We start from the raw sequence: 18400 nt of genomic DNA on the forward strand, positions 1-18400 counted from the left end.
CTATTTTAATAGGCAAGGACTCAGATACCTGAGGGCTCTGCAGCTGGCTGGAATGTGCACAGCAGAGTGCAAGGCCAGGACTGGCATCCTGTGATCCCAGGAATCCGTGGCCATAGTAGATGCTGACATTTTCTGAGAGCTTTGGGGCACCAGGCCTGGCTGTTAGTGTGTTTCTGAGCTCACATCCACCTTGTTGACTCTCCCCACTTTGCACTTGAGGAAACAATAGATTCGTATAGCTTCTACAGTTAGGATGGAAGGTACAAGTCCCTCTTTTCCAGCTAACTTCTGTTGATCCTTATTTTTCATCAACCTGCTTAAAAGATTATGGCAATATTCTATAGCCTTTAAAAATCAGAAGACTTCTCCCAAGGGATTACTGTGGCCATTTAACTAGATATCACTTTAACTCTCACTTGACTTCCAACTTTGAACTTTACTCCCTTTCAGCCCCTTCTCAATGCTACCAATTAGAGTAGAACTAGTTTCAAAAATGTACGCCGAATCCTGTCACTTTGCAGCTATGACAATATACAGCTGATGCCAGTGTTACTCAAGCCTCGAGGCCAACTGCCCATGGGTCTGCAGGGCAGGGCACATCCATTGGTGTGTGACGGCAGCTGTGCCTGCTACACAGGAGGGAGAGTGCTCAGGGCCAGTGGGGACAGGCAGATGACATGGACAGCTCTAGAACAGGAATCAAAAGATCCACTGGACACTGTTCATGTGGACTGCTGATCAGGGAGATACACACAGCACAGCCACGAGTCATAAAATGCCTCTGCAAGGCTGCGCGGAAATATCGAGGCTTTAGGCAGGACTCTGGCAGGAGAAGGGGCAGAGGGTCACCCCCAGGAGAGCCCTTTTTTAAAAATATTTTTATTAGTTGTTGATGATTTTTTTTAACTTATTTATATGCTGAGAATCAAACCTAGGATGTCACACATGCTAGGCAAGCGCTCTACTGCTAAGCCACAACCTCAGCCCCCCCTCTCCTGCCCTTTCCCTCTCCCCCCACCCCAGGAGAGCCCTTTTAACCCTCTGGTTACACAGGTGCCGGACCATGTGAATCCCATGTGTTTAAGTATAAAACAGATGTAGAAATAAGAACTGGCTTGTTTATTCTGACTGGAAACTACATGTAAACATGTGGGGTGCTGGAGTTTAGAGGTTTTCTTGGTCGTTTATGAAGCAGAATGTTGGCATTGTCCTGTCTATCTTTAGTATGCAGTACACTTTCATGGGTTGGGTCAGTTGATCCTTACAGGAACTTCATCTCCATTTCAAGATAGAGGAAACTGAGACTTGGAAAAATTACAATTTGCCCAAGGTCACACAGCAGTGGGGTTCAATCTGCATTGCAAGATATCTGTTTACACATCTGCCTCCTCTGTTCCTAGCTGGAGGCACAGAACTGTAACCCAGGCATTCTGGCAGTCCCGTGTGTCAGATGGCAATAGCTGAGACAGAAGCAGGGAAGTTGTCACCTTCCCCTTCTGAGGTCTTGGGGGTTCCAGGGAAAGGGGCAACTCTTTTGGAAAATAGACAACAAGATTTTAAGAAGCTCCTGTAAGTGGAGCTGTTGAAAATACATGGAGAGAAAATTAACTCCTAGTTTTAATTTCTTATTTGAAGAGGTGAATTCCACACCTCATAGAACTTGTCCATAAGTTACAGAATTTGATGCTATGGTACTTTCTCTATGTTGCAGTACTAGGGATCAACCAGGGCGTCTCACCTGCTGGGCAAATGCTCCACCATAAAGCTACACCCTGGGCACTGCATTTAAATTAGCTTTCAGATTCCACTTCCTTTTAAAGTCTTTTCACAAACTTGATTTTTCTGCAAAATGTCTTTGATCATTGGGATAGTTCCCATGGAATTCTCATGTGATGTGTGTTTTTAAGTACTGAACAATAGTCTAAAATAAAGAAGTAGCTTGCCCAGGTGAGAATTCTTAGAACTCACTTGAACAAACCATAAGCCTGCAGGAAAGGTCCCAGAAGCAGCAGCCACTGACGGCTCTAGGGTTATCATCAGAGCTCCGAGGCCTTTCACGTGGACACCTGTATGGTAGAGGTGAAATGGAATGCTAAATGGACCTGGGTTGTGTGCTTTGCTAATGAAGAGGAAAGCAGTCAGGGAGAGAACTCAGACAGTCTGTATGGAATTGGAATTTTTTTTTTAATTCAACAAGGCTGTATCTGAAACTCTAGAGAATTTTATAGTAAAGCTTAGATAAATATTTCATGTAACATCTTAAGAAGCAATCACTTATAGTAATTTTAGTCCTCTGATTTCTGTTTGTTTTCAGATTTGAAAAAGCAAACATTTTCTATGATGATTTATATCTAGGAGCTGCCAATTGAGCCCAATTTCAGAAGACTTATCTTTATAAATAAATTAAATAGGATAATAAAGACTAGCTCTACCTACTTTTATCTCTCTTTAGGTAGAAGCAATGTTAAAAGTATCTCCCTCTCTTTTTTTCTTAGTGAAATGTCAACCATAGCCTTTGTAAACACAAAGTACCATTTACCCTCCCAGGTTTCAGCTGCCCTTAGATGGAGGTCTTGTCTCACCCAGCACCTCTGCAATTGATTTTCTTTGGAAACTGCCGCCCTGGTTCTCCTCTGGAGCAGGCAGCAACCTGCCTTGCCCCAGTTAGAGCCTTCCCTTGGCAATGCGGGCACAGTGACCAGCACCAACGTTTGGTTCTGGGAGCTATTTCTCACACTGCCCTTTGTTGGTTTGCTACTTTGATTATACAAGCTTTTCTTAGAAATATGTCTTGACTCAAGGGCTCTCCGTCCAGACAGCCCATGCGGCTTACTAACATTCATCCGAGCTACTAGCACATGGACACACCTGACATTGTAGTTCTGCATCATTTAAAGATTCATCCTTTATCCATTTAAAGCACCACACTAACCCCTACTGTGTTGTGCTGAGCACTCTCTTGTGTGCCTAAAGAATTGAACCTTCATTCATTTTAAAAAAAAAAGGTTTGATTTTGATGCTTTGTGCCGCACTTCTGTAAGACATACAATGCAGCAGTAAGTCCAGACATGATCCTTGCCATCATGGAGCTTATGTTTTAGTGGTGGAAAATAGAGGAAAAGCGAGCCAAAAAATAATAGCAGTAATACTTAGAGGTTGCAAAACGTGCTGTGAATATAGGTAGGTGTGAAATAGGCTGAGAGACTGCAGGGTGTGGGGCAGGGAGAGCTGCCTAGAGAACCAGGAGGGTCCAGTAACGTCTAAAGGATCGGAAAGACTTTTGTTGAGTGGGAGAGTCGGATGTTATCTTCTTGGAACTTCCAGAAGGCCAGCAGACATGAGAGTAGCAGAAGAGAAAGCTATAGGAAAAGGGGGTGAAATAAGGCAACTGCCGGGCCATGAAGGATCTGTGACGGGGTCAGGTGTTTGAATGTGAGTCCCACCAACAGTGGGGAGCCTTGGGGGGCTTTATGCAGTTCACCTGCAAAGGGAGTGTGAGAGTCAGCGCCTGGAAGGGCTTCCAGTGGGTCAGGAGTCCAGTTGAACAGCACTTGTCCTGGGAGCTCAGCTCTGTGCAGGGGACGCTGGGGGCAGGGGGTGTGAGACTGTGCTGTAAGCAGAGGTGCTGAGGAGCTGGGCACAACATGTGTACCTGGCGAGGGTGCAGGCTTCTCAGCTCTGCCTGGTACCTTTCTTTCATGAAGGCCTTACCCGTAAGAGCTGTTACGGTGACTTGCCTTTCTTGCTCTTTTCCTCTCTCCAGGTCAAGTTCACCATCTTCTGAGTTCCTGGGAACTCTCTAATGAGAATTCTGGATTAGGACCAGGATGTCCCCATGGCACCCTCCCAGATCCCTCACCTGGGTTTGAGATGTCTTTGGATATTTCTTAGGAGAATCTCAGTACCAGCTCTCTCCCCATGGACCCTCTGCACAATCCCATGTCCGTTTCTGTGCCTGCAGAGATTATGAAGCACCTGCATTTATGTGTTCCGTCTGTTTTCCACATAGGTTTTATGGCAGGCACACAAAGAAACCCTCAGATGTCTCAGTACGGACCTCAGCAGACAGGACCGTCCATGTCGCCTCATCCTTCTCCTGGGGGCCAGGTGCACCCTGGAATCAGTAGCTTTCAGCAGAGCAACTCGAGTGGGACTTACGGCCCGCAGATGAGCCAGTATGGACCCCAAGGTAAACGTGGCGCAGTGAGTGGTGCGAGTCTCTCAATACACTAGTCCTTCTGGGTCTTAATGCTTTAAGTGTGCTTTAAGATTCCCTTGGTGGAGCTGGGGCTGTGGCTCAGGGGTAGAGTGCTTGCCTAGCATGTGTGAGGCACTGGGTTCCATCCTCAGCACCACATAAGAATGAATAAAATAAAGGTATTGTGTTCATCTACAACTAAAAATAAAAATTAAATTAAAAAAAGATTCTCTGGTCCCTGACAGGCTGTGAGGTTAATGCAGACCTACAGTCCTTGAGCTGCCTGTCCATAATGCTGGGAAGAACCACAACCCCTGTTCCTTAATTAAGCGCTAAGTGTGCCTTGTGTTAACAGTTACTAATGGGAGAGCAAACCTGTCTCTTCAGTGCCATTCCAGTGCTTATGGAGAAAGGACACAAGCCTTAGCTTAGAAGGTTCTGATTTATTAAGGCTCATCTTGTGGGACTCGAATTTTGCACCTTTCTCTCAGTAATCCCCTTCAGTACCTCAGACTCTTGGCTCAGAAGGGTGTCCCTGCTCATGGCCCACCAGCCTGTCTTTGGGGTGCTGAGCAGGTGGGGGCATTTCTCACTTCCCTGACCATCACCATCCGACTCCTGGAAGACAGCACAGAGCCTGACACAGGTGCATATCCTCAAACAGGAAGAAAAGGGGAGCATGGAAAGATAAGTGGAAGCTGCCCCAGATGCACCCCCCAGGATCACTTTCCTAGAGCTCATGCAGGTTTTATCAGATATGCAGAGAGTCCTTTCATCAAGGTTTAACCTCATCTGGATGTGTGTGTGTGTGTATATATATTTTTTAAAGTCACTATGGGCAGTAGGACATTTGAATTTAGCACATTCTTTATATTTTGTTTACTTAGACATTAATGGATAATTTAGAGAATGAGATAATCTAGCACAATTCCTAGAGTTTCCTCACTTCTGAAAATCTCAGGAACACTCCAAGTGAAGATGAGAACATCGGGCTGCTCATCCCTCCACAGCCCCTCCAGTCCTACATGGGACAAGCCTCTTGGAGAGCCATGTGTCTTTAGCAAGCTGGGCCACATCCAGGAGGGGCCCCAGAGGCCCAGGCGCCTCACAGACAGCCGCCTCGTCCTGTTTTATGGTAGTTACAGTTTGGGAAGGGAGTGGCACTGCCAGTGTGGCCCTGCATCTTGCCTTGTACTGCTGTGTTCTGTTCCCTTTGCAGTTGTTTCTGTGCTAGGAAACTACAACAAAACCCAAAGCATGAGTCCTCTTGCCTTGGCACGTGTGCACCTGCGCAGATAGTGGACTCTGTTTTGCGTGCTTCCCTTCATGCCACGTCATACAGGTTTTCCAGGTTATTAACGCAGCAAGCCTTAGGATGCTCTTCCTGGCTGACAGTAATGGTCTGCCTGTCCCTGTCAGCACAGGTCATCATGACCTGAAGGGCTTTGAGGCAGGACTGGTGAGTGACTTATTCTGGGAGCTGCCCTTACTGTTTCTGTAGCTGTCAAGGAAAGAAGAAAACTGTAGACAGTTGGAAAGCAGTGTACAAATTATGGTGGGCCTGGAAAATGTGGACTTTTTCTCAGAATATACCTGGAGACAAGGTTGCAGCTCTGTTTTCAGAACTGGCTGCTGAATGCTGAAGGTCTAGGCCTTAACTTACAACCTTGAGGCTTTGTGTGATTTTTGACGTAGGTCTCTGTACTCCTCAGCAAGTCAGTCTTGGAGCCCCTTCCTCTACTCAGTGACAGAAGACGACCTCAGACCATCCAACAAGTCCTTTGTGAATAAACCTTGAGCTTCTGCTATGGGAGTGAATAGCAGGGAAGATGATTTCCATGGAATGAATTCCTTTTTTGACAAAATCCTCCTTCAGTTTTCTGGAGTCATTGATTATGAAGACTCTTCACTTAAGAGTACTGAGCCTGCAAGAATTCTCTCACCCAACCTGCTATGTGTTGTTGAACTATTGCTTACGCCCTCTGTGAGTTACTTTTCTTCTGGAAAATGAGAAAATTGGATTCTATTACCTTGGAAATAACTTTCAATTCCAGTGTTCCACAAGCCTAAATTTTGCTTCAATTCTAGGCTGTTTTATATTAGCGTAGCTACTGGATCCCCGTGGGACAGTAGTGTTACATTGGCAGGGCAGAGAGGCGTTTCCCACTGATTCCTCCCCAGCCCTCTGGGTTTTATCTTGATGAGGTCTGCCTAAGTTGCTGGCCTCGAGCCCACCATCCTCCTGTAAGAAGGTGTTCATGAACCAGAGCCGTCCTCTGTCCCCAATCTCCTGCTTTTTTGTGCCCTCCTCCCTCTTCTCTCCACATGGCACCCACACACTGTTCACTCTGAGGTGCATCCCTTCAAGGGTCCTGCACAGGCAAGGCTGATGCCAGGGATAAAACTAGTGTCCCAGGTTTCTCCTGTTCAAATCCACACCGCAGCCTGGTCTCAGCCAGCACCTGGTGCAGGAGGAGCACAGTGCACAGGACTCTGCCACTCGGGGAGCGCTCTTTCCTTCTCATTTCTCTTTGATGATCCTTTGAAGCAGGGACACAAATGATATTTTCTTTTCTTCCTCTCCTTAATTAACTACTCTGATTACCAGTAAAACATTCTGCTTGCATCTTCCCATTTTAGGTTTTCATATCTTTGGAAAGACACACGGGTGAATGGCAAGTGTCCTGAGCTTCGTCCTCTGTTTTCAATGACTTTTTCTTAGATTGTGTACTTAAGAGATCTCAGGGGAAGATACTTTTTACCTCTGTTTTTACTTTTGTCAAAAGCAGCTTCTCCAAAATCGTTCTTAATAATAAAGAGCTTTTGTTAACCATGTCTCTGCCCTGGGTCCCACTGTGAGGCAGGTCATGTTTCCATGCTGCTTCACAGAGGAGGAAACTGAGGCACGTAGCAGTTGAGGCTTTCTCCAGGGTGGGCAGTGACTGATGTGGCCAGCCCACTCCCTAGTGCGGGAAGGCCTTGTGAGCACATCCCATCGAGGAGGTTGGTCACTTACCACAACCCCACAGGTTTAAATGGCAGAGCCAGGCTCACAGGGACAGTGGCCTCAGAGGCCATTCACACAGTCACTGGCTGACCACGTCCCAGGCCTCGCTGTACTCCCTTCATTCACAGGCCACGCAGAAAGCAAAAGCAAAAGGTTTGCCACGCACCTTCGGGAGCCAAGAACGTGTTAGGAGTCCAGTCATGGAAACACATCAAGAGCACCAAAGAGGGCAAGAGAAAAGTCCTATGAAGTGGAGAAGGGGGAATTGTTAGAAATACTATAAAATCTGAATTATTAAATATACAAATGAGATGAAACCAACTTAAATGTGTAAAAATATTTAATTACAGTCTGTTTTACAAAGTAGTACCTTTCTACCTTAAAGGAAACACACATAGTAACTACCCTTGCAAAGTATTTGCAAGGTAAGAGGGCCATGGGGACTCACTTTAATAAACAGACTTATGTAAATAACTATTCATTATTAATAAGTAGATTTTTATGGGAAAAGAACTGAAATCAGTTTTATCTTCATAGCCCTTTTATTTCTTAAGGACAAAGATTCTATTTTGTTTTTTGTGTTCTCTAGAAAAACATCTCTCACGCTGAGCATCTATAGATACTCTGCATATTTGACATTTGATTGCAAAGAGGAGCAAGGACCTGGCCGTTGTTTTGCTACAAATAAATAGTGTTACCTCAGGCGGGTCACAACAATTCTGAGACTAGATATCACTCACTTGTACAGTAGCAACTGAGTGTTTGTGCAGGTCCTCCATGTGGAGCTGCGCAGGTTGCACACTGACATAGCCCTAGTGTTGTGCCTTCGTTTTACAGTGTCTGTCTTAGGAAGGAGAGGACCCACAAGTAGGTAAGTCTGATAAACTGTTTACTTCTCAATTTAATAAAAGGTGTTTTTCCAGAAGGATCTCAATATTTTTTCTTTAAAATAAATTAAAAGCCATCTGTAATCTTCTTTTTCCATTCCTTTCTCATAAATTCAGCAAAAACAAAATTATATTCAGTTGAAATGAATGCAGTTCCAAAGTAGTGAATTCTACAGTAATAATATTGAAGCCATTTTGGTCTAGAGGAGCAAGGTACAGATATTGCAGGCCCTCTTGTGGGCCCCTGGCATGCCTGACCCAGAGTTTCTGGCTCCACTCTTGTAAATCTGGATCCCTGTTTGTCTCCCTACCTTCCACAGGGGAGGGGCAGGGGTGCCTGCTTCCTGGGTTATGAGCTGGGGTCCGAAGGTCACCTTGGTGCAGAGGTAGATGCCGTTGTTTTTTGGACTCGACTGTGTCTGTGCTGATGGCTCTCCTTGGTATCTCTCGTTTCTTTTTTTTTTTTTTTTGGTGGGGGTAATGGATGATAACACACTTCGGGGTTATAGTTTCTTGTTCCCTTAGCCCTGTTTTGTGTTTAAATTGACAGAAGCCAAAGGATTAATCCATTTTCTATATGGTTTTGTTTTATTGAAGGGATATTCCAAACCTCTGTGTTAATAATAGTAGAATAAAACAAATGGAATTAGATCACTTAATTGAAAAAGGAAGGTTGATGTAAGCAAGTCTTCTTTGGATGTTCACATTTAGCTTAAGTGACAAGATTTAAGTGTGGAATTTTTCTTAGACTGATAATCATCATGATTTGATCAAAACCTGTGAATTCATTTTTTTAAAAAGTCAAAAAAAATTACAATGAAAATCAACTCAAAATAGGAAAAAAGAAGAAGAAGAAGAAGAAGAAGAAAGGTGGGGAAAGCTGGGCATTGCTGTGCACCCCTGTAATCCCAGCTGCTTACAAGGCTGAAGCATGAGGATCGTGAGTCCAAGACCAGGCTGTACAGCTCATGGAGACCCCATCTCTAGGAAAGGGAAAAAAAGAAAAAAGAGTTAGTTTGACTTAGGTAAAGCTAATTATTCTACCTTGATAATTAAAGTCAGCAGCACACACAGGACAATGTCCTTTCTGCTAATCGACAGGATGAGCACCTTATGGTTGTATTGGTGGCTTTCACTGCTGCTGGTCTTGATGAGGACGGCCACAGGCAGTAGTCAGGATGACCACACATGGACACACGACTCTGCTGCATGTCTTAGCACAGTGCCTTGTCCCGTGGCCCGTAGCTCTGCTATTTATTAAAGTGTTTGCTTAAAAAAAGACCATCTGTTGGGTGACATTTCTGCAGGAACATACCCAGATAGCCAAGTGAGGTGGGTGGAAGTGTCCCTTGCCGGCCTCTTGCCCCAACACTCTCCTTTGCAGCTTTGAGCCCAGTCCTGCAGCATGTGACAGTGAAATTCCCAGCGTAGGCTCCTTCCAGACTCAGTTTCTTATAGTAGAGACATGACTACTGAATACTGAAGTTGATTATTGCATTCAGACAATACCTTTTTGTGTAATTGTTAATATCAATGTTTATTCTTTTTTATACTTACCTCTTTTTCAGGAATAACTTTATTATGTGTGCACCATGAAAGTAAAGTTTGACCCTAACACAATAGAGCAAAGATAATTCCTGTTCACTAGTAAAAACTAATGAATATCGGAACAATTTTTGTCATTTCCTTACAGACTATTCCTTGTCAGTTGTCCAGAAATAGTCATTGTTTTGTCCCTTCAGCAACCATAGGAGATAGGTGATCTCCTGTGTACCCTCTTTATAGATGAGGAGACTGAGCTTCAATGACAAATAGCTTTCCAAAGGCCACACATGCAAGAACCAGGTCTGCTCTGCTGTCACATGCTGGTTGTGCTTGTGTGTCCCTGGCATCTGTGTCCAACGTTAGCCTTAGTTGTTGTGTCTTTGAAGAGCCCATGCTTCTCCTGAGAGAGGCAGTGACATGGACACAGTTCCCTTGCCCAGAGTGTCCCCTAGTCCCCCACACTCACTGCAGTAAACGGTGCTTCACTTTCCTTGTAGTTCCCATCATCACATGATCTTGTCTTTATTTCCTAACTTCCTATCTCTGCCACCAGAATTTAAGTTCTCTGACCTATCACTGCTGAATGCTGGGCATATACATTCTAGTATATAAGAATCCCTTGATAACAATTTCTTAAATGAATGAATTTTACTAAGAGAAGAATCCAGAGACACTGACAAACCTTCCTGGCCCTGCCTGGATGTGTGGTGGGTATTGAGTTGGGTATTCGGTGCCTAAGAGTAATTTACAATGCATGGTGTCTGATCTTTGGGAGGTGAAACTAAGGCTCATTTTTGTGTGTATAGTTTGTGCTTCTGTGTTTTCTGCATTGAATTTGCATCACTTCTTAAATTTTAGAGGAGTTAATTGTATGTGCAGCAGTGAGGATGATCTCAGAAGTATGATGCTAAGTGAAGATAGCCAGGTGCCCATGGCTGTCCCTCGTGACTATGTATCTAACATAGAGAGGCAAAACTACGTGGGGAAAAAAAGTCAGATCACTATCTGGTCAGGGCTAGGCTTGGACTTAAGACTGACGACAGTGAACAAGAGGGAACTTCTTGGCTTCGGCAGAAATATTCTATATCTCAGTTGTGCTGGTGGTTATGGGATTGCATGTTTGTTATTGTATATAAATTGTATCTCAAAAAATGTGACCATATCATGTAGTAAATTGTTATAAAAATGGTGAACGACATTGGCTTTAAAACAAGGTAAATGCATGTTTAGCCCTAATTCATAATGTTCGTCATAGCATGACTAACGGTGCGTTCCCTCTGGTCTGGCTTCTGAAGTGTGCCTCCTTTTATCCTCCTCTGCCGAGGGGGATGCTACAGAAGCTTGCACATAGTAGTCATGCATATATAATTGCTAAATGATTGACACTGAGAAACAGATGTCATGTGTGAGTGGGAACACTTAGCAGCTTAATAAATACAGTAAGCTTGAAAATTGGTTATGACCACTAAATTCAAATGTTCTGTAGTCAGATACAAAATGATCTGCAGTCCTCCTAAAATAATGGTGATGACTTTAACAGAGGCTAGCTGCTGCATCCCCGCTTGAATATAAGTCCTAGTGGGTTGAAATCTGAATTCATTTGGTGACCAATTTTCCAAAGCTGTGTGCCAAGACGAACCCACTTGAAAACTGTGTGCTCTCGGACTTGGCTGTAAGACCAGGCCAGCTGAGGTGGGCTGGCCCAGCATCTGCTGCCTTCATTGTGCTTAATGCTGCATCCATCTGCTTTCTGTCAAAGCTGGTGCCAACAAATTACTAATCTATTAGAGAAACATGGAAATAAGATCGCACTCCTCATTCCTGGCTTTTCCTCTCATATTTTGCTTGGCTTACATATTTGGTTTCTGTTTATCTTGGGAAGAAAGATATGCTATCAAGTGGGGGGGTCAGTTTTTGCCCCATCCACACATCTTTGAGGCTGGTGGGGAGGAGTGTCGCACTGGTTGATGATGGCACATGCAGTTGCCATTCCTCAGGCAGCCCTGCCTGCCCTGTACTAGTCACCCTGTGTGTTCCCTTAGCATCACCTGTCTCCAGGTGACAGTACTGCTTGCAGTGCAGAAAGGTTAAATAACTCCTAAAGGTCACACTGCCAGGAAGTGTCAGCACCGGTGCTCAGACCCTGCTCCTAAAGCCTCTGTTTCATCCATTGATGCCTCAGAAGCCATTTGAAGCCTTTTGGAAATTTTTTTACCAGACACATGAGTGTAAGGAAGAAAGAAAAGAAAAGGGGGCTTTGCATTTCTCTTCTCAAATGAGGCCTCTACATTAGAATATTTACATGGATGTGCACTTTTGAGTCAACCCAACTGAGTGGAGAAAAATAACCTGGCTTCCCAGCCCCAGATGGGCCCTTGGAAGTACATGCACAGCCTGTCGGCGACACAGTGGCTATGCTCCAGCACCTGCCCCCCAGGACAGGGTCTCCTGCTGGGAGGCATAGCCTGATACCCCACGTTGGAAGCACAGCTCTTTGCTCTTTGGTCCCTAAGGGGGAAGAGCCTGGAGTACAGTGCAGAGTACCCAAACCTCTTTGTTGTTCCTTCCCTTATGCTCACTGAGATACAGCCTGGACTGCCAGTTAGACCTGAGATACAGAACTGGAAGTAACAGCATTTCTCTATTCTAACTGTGAGAAGAGCCAGACAAGATCAGGAACCTTCTTTGTCTAATAAAACCACTTTAGGAGTGTAGTCTGCCATAGCTATGTCTAAATGCTTGTTTTCTACCAGATTAAAGTGTTATTTCATTTCCTTTGAAAGCAGCAGGCACATATGCTTTCACTGAAAAAGGCTTCTCACCAGTGAGTCACATAGCTAAGGTTGGGGGAAGGAGGAGAGTAGCCCCAAGTCATCCATGAGTGTGTGAATTTGTTATGTGTTCAGTCCAACTATGAGTGAGCATGATTGTTTTTAATAAGAGCAAGAGCCACAGAGGAGCACTGTAGTCTACTGACCTTAGCAGATAACCTGGGAGGGAGGCCATGAGGTCAGGGTGGAGGAAGGGCCCTACAGCCCAGCCCACCAGAGTGCAGAAGGTATGCATTCCACCAAGGTGGCCCTGGCCACCAGCCACGAGTTTGCATGTGACCCAGGGATGGGAGATTCCAAGACAACTTTAACACTTTCTGTAAGGAACTTAAACCGGTGAAGTTTGTTTTCTCTAACATTTTACTTGAAAACAGTGTAAGATTGATTATTTCTGCACAGCCTGACTGCAGCATAGTGTATTTTGGTGAGGAAGTGGTTTCAGTGTCAGGGGCTGTCCGTCACAGCCTGATGGTGCATCTGGGGCACTGGGGTCCTCCTGCCCAGGTGCCCCCTCCCCAGCCCCAGTGTCTCCCTTGAGCCTGCTATTGTTGAGCACCTGGCCTCCTCCTCAGCCTCCCAGATGTGTAGGCTAGAGAAGCTGCTGACTTGAACAAGGCTCATGCTGTTGCTAGCATGGCAGTTTATTGTCATGCCCCACGGTCAGTCTATGTTGTGGCCTGCTTCAGCCCTTTCTGTCTTTGAAGTAAACGTTATGGTTGGACCCCTCCTGTCTGTATTAACCGGCATGACACTGCTTTGGGAGTACAGTGGCAGTGTTGAGGAGCGATAGATAGACTTTCTGGCCCACAAAGCCTAAAATATTTATTATCTGGTCTTAGCAGAAAAAAGTATACTGGCTTGTGGTCTACACAACACTGACCTCCTCATCATTTGTGAATAATAACACATAATTCACGTGCAGCCCAAGCAGGAGGCCTGAAGGATACACCTGGCAAGGTTGAGCACCCAGTAAGTGGAACTCTGTTGAATTCCTTGCTGATTTGTAGGGGAAGCTGCTTTATGTGTGTGAGTTGGAGAAAACCTGGTTTTATAATTGTGGTAATGTTGCTCATTAAACATTCTCTTTCTTCACCCTGGGAGAGGCCAGGGTCAGATGTGATGTGCTGGGACTCGGTGCCACACTCATAGCCTCCCGCAGTCATCCCTGGGCATTCTGTATGGCTTCAGTTATTAGCCCTACAGCTATGGGACAAGTTACTTAGCATGTGTGCCTTAGGTTCTCATGTCCAAAATGATGTTGACAGTAACATCTACTCTTGGGCCTCACAGAAATCAAGGGGTTAACACAGAGAACCTGGAACTGAGCCTGGTGCCTGGTAAATGTTAAAGAGTTTGCTTTTATCATTGTTGATCTATTTCTCTTTCCATTGGGAATCCTTGAGAAGCTCCTCATCTTCAGGGTTAAACCACATACATAGAAGCCCATGGGGGCCCTGCAATCTGTCCTTTTTACCCTGCTGCCCCCAACTCAGCCCCCTCTGGCTCTTGGTGACTGTCTTGAGTGTTCTCTTGCCCGTGTGCAGTATTCATGGCCACTGATCCATGGGGGCTCTTCCCCTCCTTGCTCTGCTCCTGTGTAGCTGCAAAGTCCCTCCACCTCCTGCTCAGATTCAGATGACTTTACTGTGTCTGGGGTTCAGTCCTGATGCTCTTCAGGTGGAGGATATCAGAGGAATGTTGTTTACAGGGTGGAGAAAGGAAGGAAGGTGAGAGCAGCCCACCTAGGGGTGCCGTGTGGTCAGGAAGGCAGAACTGCTTTGGTCTGAGAAGTCTCTACCACCCCACCACAGACTCACTCCTGCCTCCGTCTCTCTGGTTTGACTTTGGTGTCTTTTCTCATCTTTGCCCATCCTGCTCTAACACATTTGCATGTAGATCGTGAACTTCCCAAGTATAGGAATCTCCGGGGTCATTCAACTTTATGTCACATACAATGTGTGTATTGTTAGGTGGATGGGGAGAATCTTTTAGAAAGTAATAAGGACTGATTGAGAAATGCTGATCTGTATTCTACAAATAGCTCTGTCTTTTTACATTTTTTATTTCAACCACCCTTTATTGGGATGCAATGTGTTTGGGTGGTGGAACCCATGGGTTCCGGAGTCTGTTTGCTTGAACTTCATTCCAGGTTACTAGCTCTTTGATTTCCCTCACTTGTAAACAGAGGTATCTGCATTTCATATGATTATTGGGAGAAATTAATGAATTCAGTGGGGCAAAGCCCACGCAGTGGTTCCACAGTTAACATCTGCTTCTGCTATTATTGAAGTGGTATCATGTATGCCTTTAATTTACTAGAATTTAATTTGTATACATGCAATCAGAATAGAAGGTAGGAAGAAGGAGGAAACAAAACCACTAAGAGCCGGAGCCCTTACAGCTACACTCTGCTCCCTGAGCTCCCGAGCATGGGCAGATTTGGGAGGTAAGGTTGTGGTTCCTGTTTCAGCCGCCAGTCCTGCCTGCTTCTTCTCATGCCACCATTTTGCTGTGCCCAGTGTCACACTGGTGTTTGGAATCGTAAGATAATGGGACCTAAGCACAAACCAGCCACTTCATTGGGCGCCCAGGCAAAATTATACTTGGTTGTTCCCAAAGTTGGTGAAAAGCCATGTTGGACATTGACACCACCCACCCCACGTCTTGGAGGCTAACCTGGCCCTAAGTGAACTTGCCCTACCGTGACTGTTGGCCTAGGACTGATGTGATAGAGCAGTCCCAAAGTGGCCTTCATCAGAATACTTGCAAATTCCAACAATGACTTTGGTTACAGTTTAAGAATATTAAAGCAAAGCTTATTGCTGGTATTCCATTTTAAGATTAGCTTGCCTTTCTCCTCAACATTTCAGGGGCCTGGGGGGCAGGGGATTCTTTGGGGAATGTGCAGAGAAAGCATATTTTGAGACTGGCAGCCTCATCTACACCAACAGGAAGGGCTAATGGGGAATCATGATTAATACTCTGTGGTGAGCACATTGTTGCACAGAAAGTATTTCCAGGGAGTGTTTTCACAAGTATAAGGACTAAATTAAAACCTTTAATCTGTGTTTGCTTTTTGTTTAGGTAACTACTCCAGACCCCCAACGTATAGTGGGGTGCCCAGTGCAAGCTACAGTGGCCCAGGGCCTGGTATGGGCATCAGTGCCAACAACCAGATGCATGGACAAGGGCCAAGCCAGCAATGTGGTGCTATGCCCCTGGGACGGATGCCGGCAGCTGGGATGCAGAACAGACCATTTCCTGGAAACATGAGCAGTGTGACCCCCGGCTCTCCTGGCATGTCTCAGCAGGGCGGGCCAGGCATGGGGCCGCCGATGCCCACCGTGAACCGGAAGGCACAGGAGGCCGCTGCAGCCGTGATGCAGGCTGCTGCCAACTCAGCACAAAGCAGGTAAGCCGCTGGGGCTGAGACAGCTAGGTGCAGTGCTGACACACGACCAGGCAGCAGATACTAGAACAGCAGAACACACTTGCATTTGACGATTCTTTTTGTGTCAAATACATGCTGTATCATAAAGGTCAGAGAAGTGAGTGACCATGTTTTATGATCCGCTGAGGAAGGAATCTGAGCAATAGGCTCAGCTTATCAGTTGTGGAAAGTGTCTTAAAAATGTCTATTACAGTCATTGACACCAGCATACGAGATCCTGGTGCATAGTGAAATGTCTTAGTTCCATTTAAAAGAAATTTTGAGAAGGAAGCATGAAAGGCAAAATATTTAAAATCCAAATCATTGAAAAGGATGCATGGCCCCCACTTTTTTTTTTAACCTACAATAAGAATCTTTGTAAAAAGAAACTTTGCGTGTGCTGGCCTAACAGTATTTGTCTAGGATTTGTACACTTCGTATCCTTATGCTGAAAAAAAAATTTTTTTTCTGGGCATAATTACATCCAAACCAAAGTGTGGTCAACAAAGCAAAGATAGTATTTCCGGAAGTTTCAGTTGATGGAGCAAGGTTTCAGCTTCTGTTGCTTGCTTGGTTTTAGCCCCGGTTCTTAATATTAATTCTTAAAGTAATACTTGACCTGTATAAATAACAACAGAATCAGAAGTTTATGAGACAAAGATGACTGTATTGTAAAAAGCACATTAGAAGATATTTATCTCAATGTTATCTTCAGAAGAAAGAATAGAAGATTCTGAATCATGTGAAAGGGAAATAAAAACTGAGAGAGAGAGAGAGTGTGTGTGTGTGTATGTGTGTGTGTGTGTGATGGGGACCCCTCCAGTCCCACTGTTTGCTCCAAACAATGATACATTTCCCTTGAGGAATTAAAATGAAAATCACCTACACGTTTACCCCCACCTCCATTACAGTCTCTTAAATTCCTCTGAACACCAGCACCTGCCTTGTAGCCAACATGCTCAGGCTGTGGGGATGTTTAGATAAACCTGTCTGTGAAGACTGGTTCAGCCGGTCCAACTGAAGTTCTGATTTAGGTTTAAATGAATTGTCTATTGTTGGAACTCAAAGCACAAGTTATTTTCCTTCTGTTAAGTAGGAAGTATGTGATTGCATTTGTCATGAGGCTCTGAAGGTGATCTGAGAGGATAACAGAGATTAAGGCAGAATTCTGCTAGATTAGAAAGTCTTGCTGTGTTCCCTTTCCGGGCCAGTGTGTGTGTGTCATCTTTAGAATTCAATGTGTCTTTATTTTCTGTTTGTAATCAGTAGACCTTTCCAAAGCCTTACCTTCACATACTGCCCATTTTAGCTCTCTGGGAGTTTAAAAGGGGGCTGCTTATTTTAGTTTTCGATTTTACCAAAGTCAGAGCTATACTTCACATGTGTAAACAGATTAGATCTGAGAATCTTATTTTTTTCCCTCCTGTGCCCTGCCCACCCCAACATTTTTTTTTTTTTTTAAGAAATTTTATCCAGACCCACCCAAGGCAGCTGCATGGTGCAGGGTATTCTGCCTGTTTGTCCCCTTCTGTAACCCCCATACCTACATGTGGAATAGCATGCAGACAGGGATTCAAACTTGTGCTACAGAACAAATCCAAAGAAGCTGTTCTTCTGTTCCACTTTAGGCCACCACACATTAGGTCGCCTGCTTATCCCAGCCAGTCTGGGGCTGGCGGACGCCCCATGTTTTCTTCCCAGCACCCCAACTATGGCAGCTCCCAGGCTCCCATGATGCACCAGGCTGACCAGTACGGGTAGGTGGCAACAAACCCCGGGCTTCTGCGGGACCTGGGTGTTTTCTCCTAAACATTCAGGAACGTGCCATCTGGCTGCAGGAACGCCCAGGCCAAGAGAGTAGGAAAGCCACCCGGGGCAGTTCGTCTGTCTGTCCTCCTGTGTTGTGTTCCTTTTGCTTTTCACTGTCTGTACTGCAGCAGTTTGGGGGAAGCCTGCATGTCGCCCTCGGTTCCTGTCTGTGCATGGCTTTGGCATGCCTGCTTTCCTTCATGCCTGAGAGGGACCGCAGAAACCTCTATCTGCGTGAAGCAGCGTAGTCGCCTGCTCGGACATCCTTTCCCCCTCACTGTCCCTGTTTTGTTTGGTTACCTGTGTTGTGCAGCACTGTCCTCCTGACTGTGATGACCACACCTGCCACCACAGTGAGATGCCGTCACCCAGAGTGGCGTGTCATGAGACCTGAGACCCATGCTGGCCTGGCCCATTCAGAGGGCGTAGGAGAAGTTTCCTCACTGTGTCAGTGAGCCAGCACCTGTGCCAAAGGGTTGTGTTATTTCCTTCCAATGAGATTAGAATGTTGAAGCACCAGGAAAACACAACCAGATAACAACACAGAATTTTCTACCTGAACAGTGTAGCCATATTTTTATCAATTTCAATACAGGAATTACATACAGCAACAAAAAGTACTTCTCTTCTTTCCTTCTATAAATCTACATACTGGCCGGTGCCTGTCGTACCAGTGACTTGCAACTTAGTGAG

The 18400-nt window shown here is 45.2% G+C and overlaps 1 protein-coding gene across 7 annotated transcripts in view; it reads left to right on the top strand.

Annotated features, from left to right (window-relative positions):
* Arid1b (AT-rich interaction domain 1B) overlaps positions 1–18400 on the top strand; it is a 412777-nt gene that overhangs the window by 336483 nt on the left and 57894 nt on the right. For 5 of the 7 annotated variants that reach the window (XM_046456608.1, XM_046456610.1, XM_046456613.1 and 2 more), the window contains exons 7-9: positions 4010–4189; positions 15553–15880; positions 17527–17655. In XM_046456608.1, coding sequence (XP_046312564.1) covers positions 4010–4189; positions 15553–15880; positions 17527–17655 — 637 coding nt within the window. The remainder of the gene's footprint in view (positions 1–4009; positions 4190–15552; positions 15881–17526; positions 17656–18400) is intronic. The other 2 variants (XM_046456611.1, XM_046456616.1) reach the window with 1 other exon arrangement.

The sequence above is a fragment of the Marmota monax genome, unplaced genomic scaffold (genome assembly GCF_021218885.2).
Source record: "Marmota monax isolate L192 unplaced genomic scaffold, Marmota_monax_Labrador192_F-V1.1 WCK01_AAM20220418_F8-fsc00164, whole genome shotgun sequence".
NCBI lineage: Eukaryota > Metazoa > Chordata > Mammalia > Rodentia > Sciuridae > Marmota > Marmota monax.